Here is a 12,172-nt window from a genome sequence, read left to right as displayed (position 1 = left end):
CACGCACGCACGCACACACACAGACAGACACGCAAAGTCAGCTCCAGCGCTGGTAACTTTTGCTGGAACTGAGGGCTTCCTTTTCAGAGGGAATCTCCCTGACACATAGGAATTGTCTCGCTCCGCATTGTGTGTGTTAAAATGTGGGAGAGGTGTAGGGAGCTGCTGCCTCTGAGCAAACCCAGTTTCATAATTCCGGTCTGCCTGCTGCAGAGCCTGGCTGCGGAACTCAGTCATGACTGCCAAGATCAAAATGTTTATCTGTCCAGTTGTCCACCCTTTCTCTTACAGTACAAGACTACCTACTCATGAATATACACGCCTATCTATACAAATACTGTCTTCTCGCTGATAAGTTATTTACAGTTGCCTTGACTATCTCTTACGGTACAAGACTATCTTCTCGCTCGTATACGTTTATCTATACAAATACTGTCTTCTCCCTGGTATAATGTTTTCTATATAGTAGGATAAGCTGTTCTGGTCCGTTTTTTTTTTTTTTTTGGGGGGGGGGGGGGGGGGGTCTACGTTAGAGGGGACAGGGCCTGCTTTAAACGCACAGATATCAGCTCAGTGCTGCAGTAGATTCCAGCAACAACAGCTCCTAATCAGTCTCCATTCTGGAATTAAACTGCTCTTCTGTGAACTGCTGTTGAGGGCTGGAAAACATGTTTAATACAATTAAACAGCTGAGCCAGGCGCAGACACAGCAGAGCCCCTCGGGAGAGTGGCTCAGTGATGATTAGATAAGGAAACGCTGTAATGAAACTAACATTGTTTTAAACCAACCCTATCTGCTCACCTTTTGCTCTCTAACTTCACAGTGCCGGGCATCCCTCAACGCATCCCTCAATGGGTTTTGCCCGTTTCTTCCCCCATGTACAGAGATCAGCTGATCTGATTAGAATCAGTCGATTCAATGGGACGTTATCAAGCACAATCATCCCATAGGAGTGGGCCAGTGGGTACCTGTGCCAGTAGTAATCCCTGATGCTATAATTCATGAAAAGCCCTACGGTTTATTGAACAGACTCTTTTCGCGTCCTCGCAACCCGCTGTTCTCGATGTGCTGCCGATGGACACGAATAGGACTGATTTCAGCCCGCTTTCAGTAGTCCCAGTTGCAGTTATAAACGTGGCAGCAGTGGACCTGGGTGTCTGTGAGAATAGGTTATTTAAAATACGTGTTGGTGTTATTTTTTTCTCTCAGTATTTTAAAGATTCCGTGCATGCAACACGTTGGTGCTGTTTCCCCTCCAGTACATGAGGGCGAGTGAAGCGCGACAGCCAAGGAGCCGCTGAGCAGGGTCACTCCTTATCAACGTGTTAGCAGCACGGGAGCGATGCATACAGAGAGAAGGCGTGAGAACGAGTAAAGTGAGCAGGGAGAGCGATACAGCACAAACCCACCTTAACGATGATCTCTATTCCCTGCGTGCTGGCGTTCAGAGACAGAATTTATTATCTAAATGACGTCGCTTTAGATATTGTCGGAGATCCCTCACTGTTGCTCATAGAATATTTAAGCAGTATCTGGTGGTAGGCAGTGATTCATCCAGAACGGTACATCCTGGGATTACTAGGAATATTTTAAGATATAAACCGCAATGCATCTATACAGCTGACATGCAGTTATGTTAAACTGTTATTAATTCTGTAACTGCTCTAAAACACAAGGTCAGCTGCATCCCTCGCATTTCTTCCCTCACACTCGCCTCTAATCACTAGGTCACAGTGCTTCCCTCCTCCCAGTCTCTCAGCTCTAACCACTAGGACACACTGTGAGTCCTTCCTCCCCCTCTCTCAGCTCATTCCGCTATACCACGATCGACTACACTGTAACTAATGTCTATTATCAAAAGCAGTATTTAATATAAATGCTGAGCGATTTCCTTAATTGGTTCCTTAATTTCCTTAATTGGCTAATCTAAAACATCTGTGGTCCGCAGCAGTATGAGAGACGCGAGCGCAGACCAGTGGAGGCGGGAGGGACCTTACACATCTGAGCCACTCAGCCGCGGAGGTGCGGGGGGGACTATCAGGTTAGCAGATGAGTGCAACACAACGACCACAGGCTAGCCTACTGCCCTTTGTGGATGGGGTTTTAACATGATATATAATTACAGATATCAAATTAAGCGAACCGAGCCAGTGTGGTCAAGCAGAAGCAAGCGCGCCCAACCCAGATAGCTCCTGTTGCATTGAACTGAAAAAAAATATATATAACTCATATAATGAGTTATATCGGAAGGTGGGTAGGGCGATAGTACAGTACCACTGTATATTAGGTACGAACTGCTTGAATTGAATAAATCATATTCAAAGTGACGGCCTATGAGAAAAGAACACAGCAGCTTGTCTTGCATTGATTTTGTTTAATGTGATTATTATTATTATTATTATTATTATTATTATTATTATTATTATTATTATTATTATTATTTTGTTATACAACATTTAAAATGGGGCTTGTACAATATGCGCGTTGATTTAAAAATATTTTTTTCCAAGTTTACACAACGCATTTACAAAATAAATCAATAGAAATATTGACTTTTTTTTTTTTTTTACAATATATTTCTATAAAGTTCTGCCTTGTGTTTGAGCTTGCTTCCGCAATGATTTCTTTTCTTACCTGTACCCTTTGGAAACAAAATACCGCAGACAACTTATTAAAGGGAAACTTGGTCAAGACTGTGATATTACTAATACCACTGCGCCCACTGCGCCCCGTGTGCCTCTGGTGACAGCCATGGGCAGGCAATGCTGTGGGTCCTGAATGAAGGCAAAGCGCGCTTCTGATGGTGGAGACACAATCAACGCGCTGTGCTTCAGCCCCAACAGATACTGGCTCTGTGCTGCTACTGGACTCAAGATCTGGGACGTGGAAGGCAAGATCATCATTGAGGAGCTGATCCGCAGCTGAGCCCCCACAGCGCACTCCCCTGCCCTGGTCTGCAGATGGACAGACCCTGTTTGCTGGCTACACCGACAACCTGATCACAGTCTGGCAGGTCACGAAAAATGAAGAGAACTGTTAGAGCTTTGAATAAAAAATAATATTGGAAAAAAAAACTACTACGACTACGACTACTAAATGAATAAATAATTGTACTACCTTACACTCAGTAGAGCCGCTAGAGGCACTCACACGTTGTGAAGGAGGGGAGCGAGCCTGCTGCTCAATGAGGAAAAACAGAAACAAGTCAAATTGTGAAGCAGCGGTAAGACATGCCCAGGACCCGTCCCTTGAAATGCATGGAGGCAGGAGCTTGCTGCAGCCACAGTCTCTGTAGCAGCGAGAGCCGCGCCGAGCCGAGCCGAGCCGAGCCGGGCAGCATTTCGTAACAGGAGACGCACAGCACCGTACCTGTAATCTCTCCCAGTAATTATAATAGCTGGAGCCTGTCAGTAGGTAGACTGCTGAGAAAAAGAGGCGACAAGAGGGGAGCAGCACCAATACACCCCAGGATGGCTAAAGAAGCTACCGGAAAAGGTAAGAGGCGTTACGGCGTAATAATGATGAGCTCGGGTTTAAGAGAGTAATAGATATATATATACGCAATAAATACCCAAGCACACTATTCTAAGCACGTCTCCACACGCAATGCGAAGCCGAAGAGCCTCGTACTTACTTGACAACACAACGCAGAACAAACTGTTGGAATGCATTGTCGAAAGGGCGCAGGGAGCGGGGCGCAGCGAAGCTACAAGAACGCCGCGCGCTTTCTTGTAAGTCTGCTGGATGTATTTAACAAACTGCCCTGCCGTGTTGATGCCGTGCCTGGGTGTTACAGTGCGCGTGTTCCGGGACACTGAGTTGTAGGATAGCGTGTATAATGGCATGCAGTGCGGGAAGCTTCATCCAAGCACGTTGGTCTTGCGTTAGTGTGTTTTGAGATGAGCTGGTATTTATTTACTGCACAGGGACAGCGGGGGTTCTTTGGAACTGCCTGTTTTATTAAAGGCGGAGTGCGTTTGTTTCGTTTTTACTGAAGCCAGCATTGTTACGTGGACTGGCCCTGTACTGTACTGGCACGCCACCCATGGGTGCCAGTGGGCCCCAGTAGCAAAGCGTTACTGGTACCAGTCTGCTTCACTAGCGATCTGAGACTGATTTGTAACCCAGGCATAGTCTTCACGTTAATTCCACCTGGCGCCAGTGTTCAGCTAAACTGAACGAGAGAACTCGCATCTGGATTGTTTTCGAATGCATCAGCTATATTGAACACACAGAAAATGACACACCTTGCATTGAATAGAGCATGAATCGTCTTCAGCAGGATTCATCGCGCTGCATAAGTCAGCCGTTGAATAATGTGTGTACTGTGTTGAGTCTGACTATCGCTCCAACCTGTGCATAGAGTTAACCTGTACGGCAAAACCACCATCCTTTCCAGAGTGCGGTTAGTCGCTAAATATCAACCTTCAGCTGTCCAGGATTTCAGTAGCATTCGTCTGAGAGGTTCGCAAGGCGGTGGTGGCATTTTATTTATTTAGTTAAGCTGTTGATTTGTACATGCATTTTATAATTGTATGTTTTATTTATTTTGTTTATTTATTTATGTTAAGGTTTATATTTAGCATTTTGGTAATACATTTTGAATTCAAATCCTGCTTAACCTCCTGGCTCCCAGCCCTCTGCCCCAACCACTAGGCTACACCTCCTGCATGTATGTTAGTACTGAAGAAACACAGCAACTCCTGGTGAAGATAGCTATTGAATAACTTTAACAGGCATAGGACAATACTATATATATATATATGCTAATTTATAATGTATGTTTAATCACTCAATTATAACATAAAGATTACTCGCAGAAACATTTCATATAATACTTCAGTTGCTGTAAAATGATCTGATCAAATAGAACGGCGTCTTTTCCCAGTTCTTCGCACTGCTGTAAGACAAATGCTATAAAAACTGCATCGGTGCCATAGAAGGAATTGTTTTTCTTGTTCTTTTTTTGGCTGTGTCTATCAGATCACCTGAAGGAAAAAGACTGTGGCACTTCAACTGAATAAGCTTTTTTATCTGCAGCCTGTCTGCGTTTGGGTTGATGCTCTTTTAGAAACTATTTGAAAGGTTACACAGCGTTTGCAGTGTTCACTGCAGCAGCAACAGTCTGTATTTCCATCCACAGAATCCCTGGAGTACCTTTGAATTCTCTCAGATCGGAATCTGGGGCACAAATACACTTGTGTTCAGTGTTATTAACCCATCGTGAAGTCAGCAGATAAACAAGCAGATTAGGTCCGGGTGCCTCGGTGTGAATATCTGGATTTACTGCTGCATTTCCGACTCCTCTGTCTGCTGAGTTCGTTCCTTCTGATCCCCATCACCTAAACTGATCAGTTTCCATTGGCCACCTTTTCACTGCGATTGCTTGTACTGGCCTGGTGTTATAGGGGGTTGCAATGAAAAATGAGTTAATTGCCAACGTAATAACCCAACAAGAGAGAGAGAGAGAGAGAGAGAGAGAAAAATGGGAATCAATTCTGAATTAGTTGAGTGATTGATTGATTTACATTAGAAATCCTGCATTTCAGTTCCAAGTGATTCATCGCTACATGATAAGTCTTTGCACCCTTAGAGTTCAGTTATGAAGATTATTTGCGGTCCTCAGTATGTTAGTGCAGCCGCCAGGAGAAAGGAGACTCTGTGTTGATGAAAGGGATTTCGCGTTGACAGCACAACCGCGTCTCTTAATGTTAAAAGCAATCTTTAAAACCGAGCCGAGGAAAAGCTTCTTGAGATTACAGTGATGATGCAAAAGAATGCCTCAATCGTGATCAGATTGCGGTGCTGTAGTGTGAGCCGTTCCAGCAGTGAAAATACTTTTTATTTTATTTATTAAACCAGGAGATTTGCCCATTGAGACCGAGGCCTGGTTTACAAGGGGGTCCTGGAAAACAACAAAAAGACAATTGCAAAGTACAAGCAACACCATAAAAACATCTGCGGTTCAAATTTAATCAGCAGCACACAGAGATCAATGGGCAGATTAAATTAAAAAAAAAAACAATAAATGTGATACCAGAGGGAGTCCCTGTGTAAAGTAAAGAGCGAGATCTGCAGATGCTTGGAGACTTTGAAATGAAATTAAAAGACTGTATCAGCCGTCATCTGTTCTTGCCAGCTATTATAAACCCCAGAATGTCTCTCGTGCTTTGTGAAGGACAAAGGCGTTGTGAAGAAGCATCTGCCCCTGTTGGTGACCAGTCCATTCAGGCTTCTCTGGATATGTTGCCAGGGCTTCTGTGTACGATATGTTTCTCTTTTCCTGTGCTCGGAATATGGTTCAGACAGTGTGCAACAAGGTGTCCTTTTGGTGCCTTTTAAACACATTTGTGTTTAAAAGGCCTTGTGGTTGTATGTGGATAGTGGTTGTATGACAGAACTGATACTCGCACTGAATCTGTGGAAACAAAAATACACAAGCTATTTTTGAGCCACACTGCCTCTGCCCTTCCCAGTCCCTCAGCTCTAACCACTGAGCCACAGTCAGTCTCTCTCTCTCTCTCTCTCTCTCTCTCTCTCTCTCCCCTCCCTCCCTCCCTCCCCTGGTCTCTCAGCTCTAACCACTGAGCCACAGTCTCTCTCTCTCTCTCTCTCTCTCTCTCTCTCTCTCTCTCTCTCTCTCTCTCTCTCTCCCCTGGTCTCTCAGCTCTAACCATTAAGACACCCTGCCTCCATCCCTCTCTCCTTGTCCCTCAGCTCTAACCACTGGGTCACACTGATTCCATATCTTGCAGTACCTGAGCTCTAACCTCTAAGCCACACTGCTTCCCTCCTTCCCAGTTCCTCATCTCTATACACTGCCCTTAATACCAGCACCCAGGGGGTCTGTGAGTATACAGCTCCGGCAATAATCACTCAACCCAACTAGCTTCCACTGCAGCAGCGCTACAGCATTGACAGCACACTGAGGGCCTGGAATAACTGCCTGTTTGGTGGTTTAATAATAACAGCAGCTAAACACTTTTATAACGGCTCTCCAAAGGCTGTTGCTGCTTTTCAAAGGGAAGCGGGCCCTGTATTGTAGAAGTGGCAGACGTGATCTGCGGACCTGAAAAACAAAACCATCAAACGCTCAAGAGAACGCCCCTTCATTAATAATACAGGAACGGGCAGGTGGGAGGCAGTGGTTAGAGCTGAGTGACTGGGAGGGAGAGAGGGAGGTAACCAGGCCTCATGGTAGAGCGCAGGGACTGGGAGGCAGTGTGGCCTAGCGGTTAGAGCCTATGGACTGGGAGGCAGCGTGGCCTAGTGGTTTGATGTACTGGTATCCCCTGCTGTTACTAAAATGTGTTATTTAAATGTGACAATTTAAATTCCATTTGCTAGCAATATAGAAGAATTTTGATGCGTGAAGCTACTTGCTAATTCTCTCTGGCAGACAGGTGAAGCACACAGAGAGCTGCAGTTTATAAAAGCAGTCTTTTGTAAGTAGTATTCCATTTAGCAGGGGCCGGTTTACGTACTTCCCAACGGTAACTCTTTCAGTCGCGTCACAGGAGAGGCACGCATTCGCTGTGGCCCACGGCAGCGGATTTGAACAATACAAAGTGTTCTTCTTTTTAACAGTTATGTTTGTTTTTGTACCCTCGTCTCTGTTCTGCAAAAGAATTTGAATTAACAAAAAAAACCAAACAAACAAAAAAAAAAAACTTCACAGTAAGTTTCCAGTCTGCCATACAGTGCCAAACAACACACCGGCTTGACTAGCACATGCTTGCCAAGGTGTGGCTCAGAGCTCCCAGGCATTGCTTTAAATTGATGTGTGTGTGCGTGTGTGTGTGTGCCTGCGTGCGTGTCTCAGTGTGTGTGCGTGCGTGTCTCAGTGCGTGTGTGTGTGTGTGCGTGCGTGTCTCAGTGCGTGCGTGCGTGCTTGTGTGTGTGTGTGTGTGTCTCAGAGCCTGTTGCTCTTTATGCCTAATTTGGGTGCCCCGCTGCATGTTGATTTTGCTGTCGATTTCTCATTGCTGTCGGTTCACTCTGCTATAGTCCACATGCATGTTGATTTTGCTGTTGATTTCTCATTGCTGTCGGTTCACTCTGCTATAGTCCACATGCATGTTGATTTTGCTGTCGATTTCTCATTGTTGTCGGTTCACTCTGCTATAGTCCATATGCATGCGTGTGCAGAAGAAAAATCCGCTTTTTAACCAAGGGAGTGACTTCTGGGCTCTTTCCATGCAGCCAAAAATAAAAATAGAAATAAAAGCCATTATCTCGGGACCCCCATTAAAAACAACATACCCCATGAATAAATATACCAGTAATATTTTCCTTGTATTTTTTTATTTTTTTTTACACAAGGCAAAATACAAATTGTTGTGCAGAACACAGAGATGGCATAACGTCTGTCTGCATGTATTGCACGGAAATAATGAGGGAATCAGATTTCAGCTTCCTATTGAAAGTCCATTTAATCGCTATTTAATAACCCAAGTCCCAGTCAAAATCTTTCAGGAAGCCAATTACAGCGTTCTGCATTGACAGTGGGGATGCGTGGGCTGACTGCGGCGGTCCTGAAGAGAATTCACATCAAATCCCTGGAGAGAAAGACATGTTACTTTTTATTGTTTTATATGATTATTAAAGTGAAGCCCCTAGCTAGTTTACAGCTTGTATTCAGTGAAAGTGATGGGGCTGCTGAAGCTGCGCTATAGTTAGGAGTTCTGACTGAAGGGTTATCCTGGGTAAAGCCTGATTTAAGTGTTTCACTCTAATTCTATCACAGGAGTAGAGCTTTGCATCTTAATAAACTTCTTGCCATTTCTCAGTCTCTGAAGATTGTTGTTGCTTTGATAGATTTAATAGGTCTTTGTTTAAAAAGTGATTTATTGTACAGTAGACTTGTAAATACTAACCCTGACAGCCCCTGATAGCATAATGAAATTTATTGCAACTTTTATTCATAGGTTCATTACTGATTTTTTTTTCCATTAAATCTGAGAATGAAAACCCAGCAAAAGAATGACTAGAGCAGGCATTTTTAGTGTGATGCAAATTACAACCATTACTCCAAAACGTGCTCCCACGGAGAATCTACAGCACAGTACGCTGGGGGTCGTTTGCTGAAGGTTATATTTTGAAAAAAAAAACTTTTTATATAGAATTCCTGCGATGAGCCTCTGTGTTCAGCTGTTAATATTCAGCAATAGCAGCTACCCTACTCTAAATGGAAAAGGACACCCCTAAAAACAAGACATGCAGCCCCAGGGAGGTAGGGGTGAGCCCGTATCTTGCTCTTGATAGATCATAATACTTTATGATTCTCCATATCCTGATGCATTAGCTGGTGCAATTTGTATTCTAACAAAAGCTGCTTCAATGACAAAATACAGGTAAGTTCTAGTGCGTGTGCACACATCTCGTTGAAGTTTTTTCACACCCTCTCTGAGATCCTCCTGCTTCCCTGTGATTGTTGCTGAATAGCTGCACACACTTTCGATGTCTGGCTTGCTGGTCAGTCGTTGTGTATGTGCGAGGCCTCCCGGTCCTTGTGGAGAACAGATTGCAGCTGCTTTACATTACAGTTTCCCCGAGAGAATGTCACGTTCTGCTCCTAATCACAGCTCCGATCTGCACACAAGGTCTGCTCTTTCCAGCTGGAACAATTCCTAACTTGTGGGTTCAAGGAGGTTAATACTTCTATTCATATGAAAGCATTGCTTACGTCCCTCGTTTGCATAAAGATTGGGTTTGAGAGGAGTGCTATATATAGCTGGAGTAGGAGAGGCAGCTATTGGCAGGCTTTTATACTGCCAGGACTTCGAGGGATTCGTGTTGCTTTTTGAGTGAATACAAATGTTTTAATATTGTGTGTATATATGTGTGTGTGTGTGTGTGGTTCCCAGTTCAATCCCGGCTCAGCCACTGACTCACTGTGTGTGACCCCGAGTCGCTTCACCTCCTTGTGCTCCGTCCTTCGGATGAGAAGTAAAACAACCAAGGTCCTATTGGAAGTGACTCTGCAGCAGCAGTTGTGATGCAGAGTTCACCCCCCGTGTTCAAAGAGTAAACTGATGCAGTAAAATGGCCAGCTATCAGAAATAATTGGTAATTATCCAGCTAATGAGATCATCAGCATTCTTTTCAGACTGGGAGATTTACTGGATAAGGTCTGCATTTGCTGGGAGTTTGCAATTAAAAGCAACAGACTCAATGAAGGATTAGTCATAAACACGCACAATTGGCAAAACACGCACAATGCCCCTGTTAAAACAAGGACTGAAATAGCACCGAAATACCGCAGTGAAGGAAGCTGCAGCTTTAGGCTTCGTTGCCATCACTTTAATTGCTCTGAACCTGCAAGACTCGACCAGTTCAAAACTTTAATCCGGGTCAATGCTCTTCTTTAAAACTCTCTTTGATTGGCTGCCTTTTCTTTTTGAATGTGATTTATTTGTGAACGCCTTTAGAAGTGAGACGGTACTGTTGAACCAAGCGCTCCTCCCAGAGATTGTGAAGAGACGAGGGTATTAAGATCGGCCGCTGTACAGATTCTTAAGATAGACCCTGATATCTCGACAGACTTACCCCTGTGTGATTACATTTAAAGTAATGATCAAATGAATTACGTTCGTCTCGCAGAGGTCCCTGCAGTTAAACGCCTTGGGATTCAGATCCATTAAGCAGGTATGAAATTAAATTCATATTATTCTGCGATTGCCTGACGGCTGAGACACCCTGTATCTTTAATGGCTTCCTCTCTAAAACCCTTTAGTCTTTTCAAACTAGTGTCCCTCCAGGCCTCTTTCATGCCCCAGTAAGTCCTTCCCTCTAAGGTCATTTTAAACATTAAAAGGCCAGCGGTTTGATCATCGCTAACTGGTGCTGCAGCTGACTGGAGATGATCAGGCCCCTGCATTTCCAGAGCCTCTTTCTGCTCCGGTGAGAAATGTGTAAAAACAATCCCTTAATGCAGGAGACTTCTAGGAAACGAGTGAGAGTGGACTCCCTGCTGCGGCTTCGTCCTGATCAACGCACACCGGGCCAGTATGTCTGTCCATTAGTTTTTACCCCGACAAATGCATTTCTGCAATGGTGACTGACTAAGAAACGGTACCACGTTGAATCTTCTGCTCCATTTTTAGGGCGTAAAATGTGTGCTGCGTTTATTAAACCATCCCAGTAGATTTCTTTCCTTCTGTCTTTCTCTCCTCCTTTTTTTTATCTTCCTTCCTTCTCAGTAAGCTTGATGAATGCACATTGCCGAAGCCAGAATGGCAGCATGTGTTTACATACGGTGCTAAGATAAGGACAGATGTGTATCACTGAAACACCCTCTTTTTAATGTCTGTTTTGCTTACTCTCTGAGCTGTCTGCTATCTGATCTTACAGTCTGCTGTACTTGATGAGCAAGCCTGAGTATTTGGCTGACAGCGTGATGACAGATTTCAAGGTGGGGTGGGGTGGGGTGGGGAGCTGGTTTGTCTTCTTACTGGTATAGTGGAGCACACAGACAGCTAAAATATGCGCTTCACACAGAGTTCAAGTGATGATTGTGGGATGCTGCTCACCTAAAGGGGAAGTGTTTTAAGCCAAAAATGCCAAACCGAAACAGAAGAGACCTGGTCCCCTATTCCTCAATCCTAAATCCTAAACCCTACCTAAGACCCTGCTGCCATGTCAAGGAGCCCACTAATACTTGTGTGGTTTGTGAGCGAGTTATTAAATCATTTCACACTGGAGGATGAGCGCTTGATAACCTGCACAGTGCTGTGATCTCCGGGGGGTTCGTCAGGGGTGGGGGTGTTCGTGAGGTCTAGCCCTCTCGTTCGCTGATAGAACCCCGGATTTCAATGATATTCTATTTGGAACATCAAGTGCATCAAGTTAACTGGGGAAAGCGATGACCCGTTTTGACACGGGAGTGCCTTTGTTTGTGTCAGGTGTGTGCGTGAGTGTGCGTGTGAGTGAGTATGCTTCATCCGTGAGTGCGGCCTAGCCCAGCCCAGGCTAATTAAATCACATTGCTGATTGTAATTACTGTAGGTTACAGAGAATGTGTCACTAATGAGTAGTATCACGCTTGACAAGCAAGTGATGTAACAATCGTGTTTATCTGTGTGCCAGGATCCCAGGAGGCAGTGAAGGAGGTTAGAAAGACTCTTTGTGAAGGTTCTCGTTAACCCTTTATTAGAAACTTCGCTAACTGAT

At 44.5% G+C, this 12,172-nt stretch overlaps 1 protein-coding gene and 1 pseudogene across 1 annotated transcript in view; both read left to right on the top strand.

Annotated features, from left to right (window-relative positions):
• The first annotated feature begins 2,674 nt into the window (after positions 1-2,674).
• LOC131701649 (small ribosomal subunit protein RACK1-like) lies at positions 2,675-3,087 on the top strand (annotated as a pseudogene).
• A 122-nt stretch (positions 3,088-3,209) lies between these two features.
• The window catches only part of LOC117429801 (membrane-associated phosphatidylinositol transfer protein 3-like), a 44,956-nt gene continuing 35,993 nt past the window's right edge, over positions 3,210-12,172 (top strand). The window contains exon 1 of the mRNA XM_059000739.1: positions 3,210-3,496. Coding sequence (XP_058856722.1) covers positions 3,472-3,496 — 25 coding nt within the window. The 5' untranslated portion in view covers positions 3,210-3,471. The remainder of the gene's footprint in view (positions 3,497-12,172) is intronic.

The sequence above is a fragment of the Acipenser ruthenus genome, chromosome 26 (genome assembly GCF_902713425.1).
Source record: "Acipenser ruthenus chromosome 26, fAciRut3.2 maternal haplotype, whole genome shotgun sequence".
Lineage (NCBI taxonomy): Eukaryota > Metazoa > Chordata > Actinopteri > Acipenseriformes > Acipenseridae > Acipenser > Acipenser ruthenus.
Note: the sequence above shows the minus strand (reverse complement) of the source record. Positions and strands in the feature narration are given on the sequence as shown.